The sequence below is a fragment of the Oncorhynchus masou genome, chromosome 13 (genome assembly GCF_036934945.1).
Source record: "Oncorhynchus masou masou isolate Uvic2021 chromosome 13, UVic_Omas_1.1, whole genome shotgun sequence".
NCBI classification, from domain to species: domain Eukaryota; kingdom Metazoa; phylum Chordata; class Actinopteri; order Salmoniformes; family Salmonidae; genus Oncorhynchus; species Oncorhynchus masou.
This window is the reverse complement of record NC_088224.1, coordinates 86,455,824-86,468,624: the sequence shown is the minus strand read 5'-3', so window position 1 is coordinate 86,468,624 and position 12,801 is coordinate 86,455,824. Positions and strand designations below refer to the sequence as shown.

General features: G+C 44.8%; 1 protein-coding gene across 1 annotated transcript; it reads right to left on the bottom strand.

The window, feature by feature from the left end:
• Positions 1-394: 394 nt before the first annotated feature.
• Positions 395-7,666, bottom strand: LOC135553457 (uncharacterized). Its single transcript, XM_064985567.1, has 2 exons — positions 7,591-7,666; positions 395-2,202 (listed from the first exon to the last, which is right to left on the bottom strand). Exons 1-2 carry the CDS (start codon positions 7,664-7,666, stop codon positions 395-397), a joined length of 1,884 nt encoding a protein of 627 aa, XP_064841639.1.
• Positions 7,667-12,801: the final 5,135 nt, after the last annotated feature.

Below are 12,801 nucleotides of genomic sequence, written 5' to 3'. Positions count from 1 at the left end.
ACTCTAAGCACACAGCCAAAACAACACAGGTGTGGCTTCAGGACAAGTCTCTGAATGTCCTTGAGTGGCCCAGTCAGAGCCCAGACTTGAATCCGATCGAACATCTCTGGGGAGACCTGAAAATAGCTGTGCAACGACACTCCCATTCAATCTGACAGAGCCTGAGAGGATCTGCAGAGAAGAATGGGAGAAACTCCACAAATACAGGTGTGCTAAGCTTGCATCATCTTACCCAACAAGACTCAATGCTGTAATTGCTGCCAAAGGTGCTTCAACAAAGTACTGAGTAAAGGTTCTGAATATATAATTAAGTAAACCTGATTTTTCATTTGTGAATATTATTTAAAATAGATTTTTTTATAATTTCACAGAAAATTCTAAAAACCTGTTTTAGCTATGGGAATGAAGCCATTGAGGGAGCTGGGGGATGAAGCCACTGGGGGAACTGGGACATGAATCCACTGGGGGAGCTGGGACATGAAGCCACTGGAGGAGCTGGGACATGAAGCCACTGGAGGAGATGAAGCCACTGGGGGAACTGGGACATGAATCCACTGGGGGAGCTGGGACATGAAGCCACTGGAGGAGCTGGGACATGAAGCCACTGGAGGAGCTGGGACATGAAGCCACTGGAGGAGCTGGGGCATGAAGCCACTGGGGGAGCTGGGGCATGAAGCCACTGGAGGAGCTGGGAGATGAAGCCACTGGGGGAGCTGGGAGATAAAGCCACTGGAGGAGCTGGGAGATGAAGCCACTGGATGAGCTGGGAGATGAAGCCACTGGAGGAGCTGGGAGATGAAGCCACTGGGGGAGCTGGGAGATGAAGCCACTGGGGGAGCTGGGAGATGAAGCCACTGGAGGAGCTGGGAGATGAAGCCACTGGATGAGCTGGGAGATGAAGCCACTGGAGGAGCTGGGAGATGAAGCCACTGGGGGAGCTGGGAGATGAAGCCACTGGGGGAGCTGGGAGATGAAGAAACTGGAGGAGCTGGGACATGCAGCCACTGGGGGAGCTGGGAGATGAAGCCACTGGAGGAGCTGGGACATGCAGCCACTGGAGGAGCTGGGAGATGAAGCCACTGGATGAGCTGGGAGATGAAGCCACTGGAGGAGCTGGGAGATGAAGCCACTGGGGGAGCTGGGAGATGAAGCCACTGGAGGAGCTGGGAGATGCAGCCACTGGAGGAGCTGGGAGATGAAGCCACTGGATGAGCTGGGAGATGAAGCCACTGGAGGAGCTGGGAGATGAAGCCACTGGAGGAGCTGGGAGATGAAGCCACTGGGGGAGCTGGGAGATGAAGCCACTGGGGGAGCTGGGAGATGAAGCCACTGGGGAGCTGGGAGATGAAGCCACTGGGGGAGCTGGGAGATGAAGCCACTGGAGGAGCTGGGAGATGAAAGCCACTGGGGGAGCTGGGAGATGAAGCCACTGGGGGAGCTGGGAATGAAGCCACTGGGGGAGCTGGGAGATGAAGCCACTGGGGGAGCTGGGAGATGAAGCCACTGGAGGAGCTGGGACATGCAGCCACTGGGGGAGCTGGGAGATGAAGCCACTGGAGGAGCTGGGACATGCAGCCACTGGGGGAGCAGGGGAAAAAAGGCCACTAGGGGAACTGGGGAAGAATTCCACTGGTGGAGCTGGGGGAGGAGACCACTGGAGGAGCAAGGGAATGAAGGCACTGGGGGAGCAGGGGAAGAAGTCCACTGGGGGAGCAGGGGAATGAAGGCCACTGGAGGAGCTGGGGAATGAAGGCCACTGGGGGGCTGGGGAATGAAGGCCACTGGGTGAGCTGGGGAATGAAGTCCACTTGGGGAGCTGGGTAATGAAGGCCACTGGGGGAGCTGGGGAATGAAGGCCACTGGGGGGGGGGGGCTGGGGAATGAAGGCCACTGGGGGAGCTGGGGAATGAAGTCCACTGGAGGAGCTGGGTAATGAAGTCCACTGGGGGAGCTGGGTAATGAAGGCCACTGGGGGAGCTGGGGGATGAAGGCCACTGGGGGAGCTGGGGGATGAAGGCCACTGGGGGAGCTGGGGAATGAAGGCCACTGGTGGAGCTGGGGAATGAAGGCCACTGGGGGAGCTTGTGAATGAAGGCCACTGGGGGAGCTGGGGAATGAAGGCCACTGGGGGAGCTGGGGAATGAAGGCCACTGGGGGAGCTGGGGAATGAAGGCCACTGGGGGAGCTGGGGAATGAAGGCCACTGAGGAAGATGAGGAAGAAGGTCTCTGGGGGGACCATGCAAGGCTGAGAATCTATAGAACACTTTACCGGCTTGTTTGCTCTCTCAATCCCTGTCATGAAAAAGCCTTCAGAACAGCCCTAAGAAAATACACACACGTACACAGTGGAGGAATCAAATACACACACACAGCGGAAGACAACCATCCCTCATATAGTTCTTTGAATCACAGAAGACAAAACAGAGCAGAATATAAACAAATCAACAAACCACTCTTCTGCAGTGTAGTTTACCCCAGGGTCAAACACACACAGATACACACACACACACACTCACTCAACTCACACACACACGCAGAAACACACACTCAACTCACATGCACACTCACGCATACACACTCACTTGTCCTTTTGATGCACTATGACCTTTTGAAAAAAGTCTTAGTCCATGCCTGGGGTACGCATGGCCTTGCACCAGTTATTGAGTTACACACATGCCAACACCCACACACCCCTATACACCCACACACACACACATACTATACACAGAGACACACACACCTCTACCCCTTGCTCTCTCCCTCCATCCCTCTCTCCTTTCAACTCTCTCTCCCTCTAGACAGTTATTCACAACATTTTTACTCATGCATATTCATGATGACCCCTGCAGCAGGCTCATATAGAGTTCATCACCGTGGCAATATCACCAAAGTGAGGTGGGACTCTGAGGTGACAAACTCTGCAGAGCAGGAGAGTACTGCATCAGCACATAACAACACATTTCTCTCTCTCTTGCTCTCTCTCATTTCAACTCAATGGGGCGTTATTGGCATGGAAAACATGTTTACATTGCCAAAGTAGGTGAAATAAATGGTCAACAAATGTGAGAAGACACAAAACAGCATGAATAGAAAACGGTTAGAAATTAACAGTAAATGTAAAGACTCTTCTCAGTGCAATGGGCCAACAATCTTGCTGCTTTGATTGCGGACTGTGACATTTCGCCAAACAGATTTGAGAGTTTGTCAATGTTTGATTTGTTTTCAAATTATTTCTGGGTCTGTGTGATCTGTGGGAAACAAAATTGCTAATGTGGTCATACATTTGACAGGAGTTCAAGAAATGCAACTCAGTTTCCACCTCATTTTTTGGGCAGTGTGCACATACCTTATAAAGATCTGCCCCATTTTTTCAATTTTCGCCTGAAATGACATACCCAAATCTAACTGCCTCTAGCTCAGGACCTGAAGCAGGGATATGCATATTATTGAGACCATTTGAATGGAAACATTTTTTTTGTGGAAATGTGAAAGGAATGTAGGACAACACAAAAACATTAGATCTGGTAAAAGATAATATGAAGAAACCCCCCCTTTTTTTGTACCATCATCTTTGAAATGCAAGAGAAAGGCCATAATGTATTATTCCATCCCAGTTTAGATTTTGGCCACTAGATGGCAGAAGGATGGCAGCAGTGTATGTCGATCGGGTGCCTGAGTTTTTGACTGATCCCATGAACCATTGCATTTATTTCAACATTTTGCATCAAGACGGCCCAAATGTGCTTAATTTGTTTATTAATAACTTTTCAAGTTAAAAACTGTGCACTCTCCTCAAACAATAGCATGGCATTATTTCACTGTAATAGCTACTGTAAATTGGACAGTGCAGTTAGATTAACAAGACTTTAAGCTTTCTGCCAATATCAGATATGTCTATATCCTGGGAATTGTTATTGTTACTTACAACCTCATGCTAATCGCATTAGCCTACGTTAGCTCAACCGTCCCGTGGATGAGACACCAATCCCGAAGAAGATTATTTAATGCAACCCCTGTATCTAAAGTTCCATGAAAACACTTGTATTTTCATGAACATTTATTATGAGAATTTCTGTAAATTGATGTGGCTCTCTGCAAAATCACAGGATGTTTTTGGAACCACTGAACATAATGCGCCAATGTATACTGAGATTTTTTGATTTACATATGAACTTTATCGAACAAAACATAAATGTATTGTGTAACATGAAATCCTATGAGTCTCATCTGATGAAGATCATCAAAGGTTAGTCATTCATTTTATCTCTATTTCTGATTTTTGTGACTCCTCTCTTTGGCTGGAAAAATGGCTGTGTTTTTCTGTTACTTGGCTCTGACCTAACATGTCGTCTGTGGTGCTTTCGCCGTCAAGTCTATTTCATATCGGAGACGGAGGTGGGATTAACAAGAAGTTTATCTTTAAAATGGTGTGAAATACTTCTATGTTTGAGGAATCTTAATTATAGGATTTCTGTTGTTTTGAATTTGGCGCCCTGCACTTTCACTGGCTGTTGTCATATCGATCCCGTTAGCGGGATCTCAGCCCTAAGAAGTTTTTAAGCTTTTGAATGATGTAGGACACTTGTAAGTTCATGAATGTTTAACATTACAATTTTGTATTTTGAATTTGGCGCGCTCCAGTTTCACTGGATGTTGATCCCGTTAATGAGATCCATGTGCTAAGAGGATGATACATGGAAACAGGATACACCGGGGCTCAATTTCAGGTCTCAAAGCAAAGGGTCTGAATAATTATGTACAGTTGAAGTCGGAAGTTTACATACACCTGAGCCAAATACATTTAAAATCAATTTTCACAATTCCTGACATATAATTCTAGTAAAGCTTCCCTGTCTTAGGTCAGTTTGGATCGGCAATTTATTTTAAGAAAGTAAAATGTCAGAATAACAGTGGAGAGAATTATTTATTTAAGCTTTTATTCCTTTCATCACATTCCAAGTGGGTCAGAAGTAAAAATAAACTCAATTAGTATTTGATAGCATTGTCTTTAAATTGTTTTCCTTTGGTCAAACATTTAGGGTGGTCTTCCACAAGCTTCCCACAAAACATTGGCTGAATTTTGGCCCTATTCCTCCTGACAGGGCTGGTGTAAATGAGTTTTAAGGCCTCCTTGCTCGCACATGCTTTTTCAGATCTGCCCACAAATGTTCGATATGATTGAGGTCAGGGCTTTGTGATGGCCATTCCAATACCATGACTTTGTTGTCCTTAGGCCATTTTGCCACAACTTTGTAAGCATGCTTGGGGTAATTGTCCATTTGGAAGACCCATTTGCGACCTTGCTTTAACTTCCTGACTGATGTCTTGAGATGTTGCTTCAATATATCCACATAATTTTCCTACCTCATGATGACATCTATTTTGTGAAGTGCACCAGTCCCTCCTGCAGCAAAGCACTCCTACATCATGATGCCGCCATCCCCATGCTTCACGTTTGGGATGATGTTCCTCAGCTTGCAAGCCTCCCACTTTATCTTCCAAACAAAACAATGTTCATTATGGCCAAACAGTTCTATTTTTGTTTCATCAGACCAAAGGACATTTCTCCAAAAAGTGCGACCTTTGTCCCCATGTGCAGTTGCAAAGCGTAGTCTGGCTTTCTTTCGGGCGGTTTTGGAGCAGTGGCTTCTTCCTTGCTGAGCGGGCTTTCAGGTTATGTCGCTATGGGACTCGTTTTACTGTGGCTATAGATACTTTTGTACCTGTTTCCTCCAGCATCTTCACAAGGTCCTTTGCCGTTGTTCTGGGATTGATTTGCAGGTTTTGCACCAAAGTACGTTTATCTCTAGGAGACAGAACGCGTCCCCTTCCTGAGCGGTATGAGGGTTGCGAGGTCCCATGGTGTTTATACTTGTGTACTATTGTTTGTACAGATGAACGTTGTACCTTCAGACAGTTGGGAACTCGCTGAAAGGTCTTGGCTGATTTCTTTTGATTTTCCCATGATGTCAAGCAAAGAGGCACTGATTTTGAAGGTAGGCCTTGAAATACATCCACAGGTACACCTCCAATTGACTCAAATTATGTCAATTAGCCTATCGGAAGCTTCTAAAGCCATGACATCATTTTGAGGTAATTTCGAAGTTGTTTAAATGCACAGCCAATTTAGTGTTTGTAAACGTATGACACACTGGAATTGTGATACAGTGAATAATAAGTGAAATAATCTGTCTGTAAACAATTGTTGGAAAAATGACTTGTGTCATGCACAAAGTAGATGTCCTAGCCGACTTGACAAAGCTATTACTTGTTTACAAGAATTTTGTGGAGTGGTTGAAAAACAAGTTTTAATGACTCCAACCTAAGTTTTTAAACTTCCGACTTCCACTGTTAATAAGGTATTTATGTTTTTCTATTTGTAGTACATTTGCAAAAAAAAAAAACACTTTTTGTGCTTTGTCATTATGGGGTGTTGTGTGCAGATTGATGAGGAAAACAATTCATGTATTCCATGTTAGAATAAGTCTGTAACGTCAAGGGGTCTGAATACTTTCTGAATGCAATGTGCATAAATGCACTTGATAGTATCAGTTATTTTGTATGTATGATTATAGGTCCCGATTTAGACTTACGCAAGTTCGTAATGGGCTTAATGGGCAGGTGTGGCTCCCTTGCAAGCAATGAATGCATTTAATTCAACCGCAGAAAACCGTCCCATTTGCTGGTTAACAGATTTTCTTATGGAGATTTTATTCAATAAGGTTTTCAGTACATTAATTGAAAGCCATACCTTTAATACGTTGTAGTTAGAATTTTCTCAATAGAATTCTGGGATTTATTGAAATAGACACAAAAAAACGAACACATGCTTAATAAAACTAAATTCAAATCATTTCAATGATTTGTTAATTTTGTTTCACAAAAAAATATACATTTTATGAGGATTTTTTATTTTATCTTTATTTTACTAGGCAAGTCAGTTAAGAACAAATTCTTAATTTCAATGACGGCTTAGGAACAGTGGGTTAACTGCCTGTTCAGGGGCAGAACGACAGATTTGTACCTTGTCAGCTCGGGGATTTGAACTTGCAACCTTTCAGTTACTAGTCCAACGCTCTAACCACTATGCTACTCTGCCTATTGAGTGATAGTTAGTAAATGTAAAACAAAAATGGGATTATGGGTAATTACACATTGTATGACTTTATGATTAATTGACACAATGTTGTATTCATGTTTAGAGAAAGAAAATTATATTTATGTATTGGTATTAATTATGATGTGTAATATATCATGATGAGTGGATATCAAAACCGTCAGTCAAATTTATCTTCAATGACCTGAGCACCAATTCCCACCATCACTATTCTTACTGACTCAGGTAAATGCAGCATTATTAAATGCTAGCATGTCTACCACCAGTTAGGCTACTACCAGTGGATTGAGCCCTGTATTCAGGATATAGTTCATCAGTTGAGGTTGCAACCCCAGGAATTAAGGAGTGTAGCGAATTTGGGGGTAATTTATTACCAAGAATGAACATACTTGCCAATGCCGAGCCTGTATTGAATCCCAACACGGCTGCTGCATTTAGCCTTGAATCGTTCTTAATGCTTTCCTTTACTTACCTTGACAATCTGAGAGTAGAAAAGTATCGGGCTTCATCTGACAATCCCCGTTCCTCTCAGCCTGTACATCTGTCATCGTCATCCCTAACTTTTTGTCATGAAAACCTGTCTCTTTCTGTATAATCGCTCACCCTCTTCAGCATTCAAATTTATAGAAGGGTAGCCTGCATGTGTTAAGCCTAAACACCACAGGAGTTAAATCTTGTTTATCTCAAATAAGAGAAATTACTTAATTGATAAATTCACATTGAAAACGTAATGTTGGCGAAGTTGTGTTGATTGCAAATGAAGGAAGAAACTGAAGATACATACTTGGAGAAAGACGTGAGAATGACAAATTTACTCTAATTGTTTGAAATCAGTGCACAAGGCACACAAGCAGGAAAATTAAATAGTTTATACAATGGAGCATTCAAAGACTGACATTAATTGAACAAATGTAATTAGAGAATTCAGCTAAGGGCTTTTGTGCTCAGAGTGAATTAAGAGGAAGGGGAGAATACTGTTGAGTAATACATCAATGACAAATGATGATGTTTATACAGTTAAATAAACATTACAGACGGACAAACAACTGAACACAAATAATTAAAAAATATATAATTATCTGAAAACGGAGAGCGATTGATCTCTGGATCCATCAGACTGCCCAGCCCTTAAGGAGCAGAGGACGGGACTGACTGAGTGTCACCCGGGCACAGGTGTGGAGATCATGAACAGAGGCCCAGCAGGGCACAGGTGTGGAGATCATGAACAGAGGCCCAGCAGGGCACAGGTGTTGGGCACAGGTGTCGAGGGCATAGAGAGAGGCCCAGCCGGGTACAGGTGTGGAGTTCATGAACAGAGGCCCAGCAGGGCACAGGTGTCGGGCACGAGTGTCGAGGGAACGGACAGAGCGCTAGCAGGGTATAGGTGTGGAGATCATGAACAGAGGCCCAGCTGGGCACAGGTGTCAAGGCCACGGACAGAGAACAGCTGGTGGTGGAGTAGTCCGTACAGGAGCAGAGGACTGATGCGGTTAGAGATAAGGACTGCAGGTTGGAAGGTGGGACTCCTTCAAAGTCAACTGATTGGCAGGATGTTTTTTGCATCACTCTTCATCAATGCCACCAAATAAATACCCAGCATACCACAGAGCATTTTCAACAACCTACATGAAGGTCTGCTAACTCTAAAGGCTCAACTGCCTTGTTGCTGGGTAACCAACTCAGGGCAGTACAGCGCTCCTGGCCAAATTTATCCAGCGATAAATATCCCTGGAGTACTGTCTTTTATAACTGTGTCCTGAAATGGCAAGCATCCTTACGGTCAAAAATCAAAACCAATTAAATCAAATCCAATTTTAATCATCATATATACAGAATACAGCTGGGTGTAAACAGTGGAATGAAATGCTTACTGTTTACTTACTGCAAATTACCTCTCAACATAGACCTTGTCATACAGCGTGTCTTGGGGGTATGATATTTGAGCATCTGTAACTTTCTAAATGATCATAATTCACAATTCCTCAGGACTAACCTTAATCCTGGTAGCATCCACATCCACAAGGCTTAGCATCAGTATAGAGACAAAGTAGAGTCGCAATTCAACGGCCCAGAAACGGGAGGTATGTGGCAGAGTCTACAGTCAATCACGGATTCAATCAAGCCTTATCCCAGTCTGCTGTTCCCACATGCTTCAAGAGGGCCACCATTGTTCCTGTCCCCAAGAAAGCTAAGGTAACTGAGTTATGACTATCGCCCCGTAGCACTCACTTCCGTCATCATGAAGTGCTTTGAGAGACTAGTCAAGGACCATATCACCACCACCCTACTTGACACCCTAGACCGACTCCTACCTGCTTACCGCCCCGATAGGTCCACAGACAATGCAATCGCAATCACACCGCATACTGCCCTAATCCACCTGGACAAGAGGAATAACTATGTAAGAATGCTGTTCATCGACTACAGCTCAGCATTTAACACCATAGTACCCTCCAAACTCGTCATTAGGCTCGAGACCCAGGGTCTCGACCCCGCCCTGTGGAACTGGGTACTGGATTACCTGACAGGTCGCCCCCAGGTGGTGAGGGTAGGAAACAACATCTCTACCCCTCTGATCCTCAAAACTGTGGCCCCACAAGGGTGCGTTCTCAGCCCTCTCCTGTACTCCCTGTTCACCCATGACTGTGTGGCCATGCACGCCTCTAACTCAATCATCAAGTTTGCAGACGAGACTACAGTGGTAGGCTTGATTACCAACAACGATGAGACGGCCTACAGGGAGGAGGTGAGGGCCCTCGGAGTGTGGTGTCAGGAAATAACCTCACACTCAATGTGAACAAAACGAAGGAGATGGTCGTGGACTTCAGGAAACAGCAGAGGGAACACCCCCCTATCCACATTGACGGGACAGTAGTGGAGAAGGTGGAAAGTTTTAAGTTCCTCAATATACACATCAAGGACAAACTGAAATGGTCCACCCACACAGACAGCGTGGTGAAGAAGGCGCAACAGCACCTCTTCAACCTCTGGAGGCTGAAGATATTCGGCTTTTCACCAGAAACACTCGCAAACTTATACAGATGCACAATCGAGAGCATCTTGTTGGGCTGTATCACCGCCTGATACGGCAACTGCTCCGCCCACAACCGTAAGGCTCTTCAGAGGGTAGTGAGGTCTGCACAACGCATCACCGGGGGCAAACTACCTGCCCTCCAGGACACCTACACCACCGATGTCACAGGAAGGCCAAAAAGATCATCAAGGACAACAACCACCCGAGCCACTGCCTGTTCGCCTCACTATCATCCAGAAGGCGAGGTCAGTACAGGTGCATCAAAGCGGGGACTGAGAGACTGAAAAACAGCTTCTATCTCAAGGCCATCAGACTGTTAAAAGGCCATCACCAACATTGAGTGGCTGCTGCCAACATACTAATTCCTCTCTAGCCACTTTAATAATTAAAAATTGGATACAATAAATGTATCACTAGCCACTTTCAACAATGGCACTTCATATAATGTTTACATACCCTACATACTCATCTCAAATGTATATACTGTATCTATACCATCTACTGCATCTTGCCTATGCCGTTCTGCCATCGCTCATCTCTATTTTTTTAATGTACATATCCTTATTCATTCCTTTACACTTGTAAAGGTATTTGTTGTGAAATTGTTAGATTACTTGTTTGATTTCACTGCACAGTCGGAACTAGAAGCACAAGCATTTCGCTACACTCGAATTAACATCTGCTAACCATGTGTATGTGACAAATAAAATTTGATTTGATTTTGATTAATGTAGAAATGTTTAGAAACATATTCTATTCTTATTTCCATTAGTGACTCCAAAATGACAATACCTGATTTTTCAGTCATTTCTATTGGGCACAAAATAATCTGAAACACAACCAAAACAAAGAGAAAATGTTTGTAGCCACAAACTTGATGTTATTATTACATTCTAGGAATATGGGACCCAATACTAAACTTTGGACTACTTTAATACACATATGTGAATTTATCCGAATACTTTTGGTTCCTCTTAAATTACTATGTAACTATGGGACTATATACAAAAAGTGCTGTAATATGGATGAAAATACCCTTAAATTAAAGCTGACAGTCTGCACTTTGTATCATTTCAAATCCAAAGTGCTGGAGTACAGAGCCAAAATAACAAAACATTTCACCATCCCAATACTTTAGATGGAGTATTTGGCTGTTTTAACTGCCAGAGCCAATTCACACTTTAAAATAACATTAATGGTACATGGACTAAGGAGTAACGTTAGCCCAAACAGGAACGTAGGACAAGGGACTGATGAGCACAGGTTTGGAGGAGAGAAGCGCAGGTATTGGAGTATTCCGTACAGGAGTGGAGGAGAGAAGCCCAGGTATTGGAGTATTCCGTACAGGTGTGGAGGAGAGAAGCCCAGGTATTGGAGTATTCCGTACAGGAGTGGAGGAGAGAAGCCCAGGTATTGGAGTATTCCGTACAGGAGTGGAGGAGAGAAGCACAGGTATTGGAGTATTCCGTAAACGAGTGGAGTAGAGAAGCCCATGTATTGGAGTATTCCGTACAAGAGTGGAGGAGAGAAGCCCAGTTATTGGAGTATTCCATACAGGTGTGAAGGAGAGAAGCCCAGGTATTGGAGTATTCCGTACAGGAGTGGAGGAGAGAAGCCCAGGTATTGGAGTATTCCGTACAGGAATGGAGGAGAGAAGCCCAGGTATTGGAGTATTCCGTACAGGAGTGGAGAAGAGAAGCCCAGGTATTGGAGTATTCCGTACAGGAGTGGAGGACAGGGGACTGACTGATGCAGCTGGGGACTGGATGCTGATAGAGGGGGTAGGAGTAGGATGAAAGGTGCCAACAAGAGGCAGGGCTGTCTCCAGCACTGGAACTGTCTGGTCCTGAACTTCCACAAGCTCCACAAAGCCCTCATCATCCTCCCCTTGGAAATCAGGAACTCCTGTCTCTAGTTCCTCAATGGCAGCCTTGTAATCCTGCAGCACCAAACCAGTCTGACCGAAGAGGTACTCCAAACCTATCAGCTCCTCTAAAGAAAACTATATATATATATATTTATGAGGATACACCGGACTGAGAATGGAATAATTCAATAATAACATTTCACAAAGAGAAATGTGTTGCTTTTTGTATTAAATATAAAGGCTGAATTAAATTATTAATTAAATGATATTGACATTACCAGTGAATTTGCATGTAACAGTGTAAGGAACCATATGTTCCAACTGATGACCTTCCTACTGCACAGAATGTGGGCAATACAGCTGAACCTGCCAGAGCTTCCTGGGCATCCAGAGCAGCAGAGGACGGGCAAAGTACCTCTCCACTCTACTGAGCTGCAGATGGTGGTGGAGGGCGGTCCTACCACATTTTGTCAACCCTGGCAAAGGTTGACCTACAGCCATGTACAACATGTACACTGAAAACAATCCCGCACAACCAGCAGGCGGGCAGGCTGGTAAATAAAGCCCAACCGATTATCCTAAACTACACACAGAGGTGCAACTAATAAACAGAAAAGGGGGAAAAGGGATCAGTGGCAGCTAGTAGGCCGGTGACGACGACTGCTGAGAGCCACCCAAACAGAAGGGGGAGCCACCTTCGGTAGGAGTCACGACAGTACCACCCCCCCTGACGCGCGGCTCCCACAGCGAGCCGACACCGGCCTCGAGGGCGACCCGGAGGG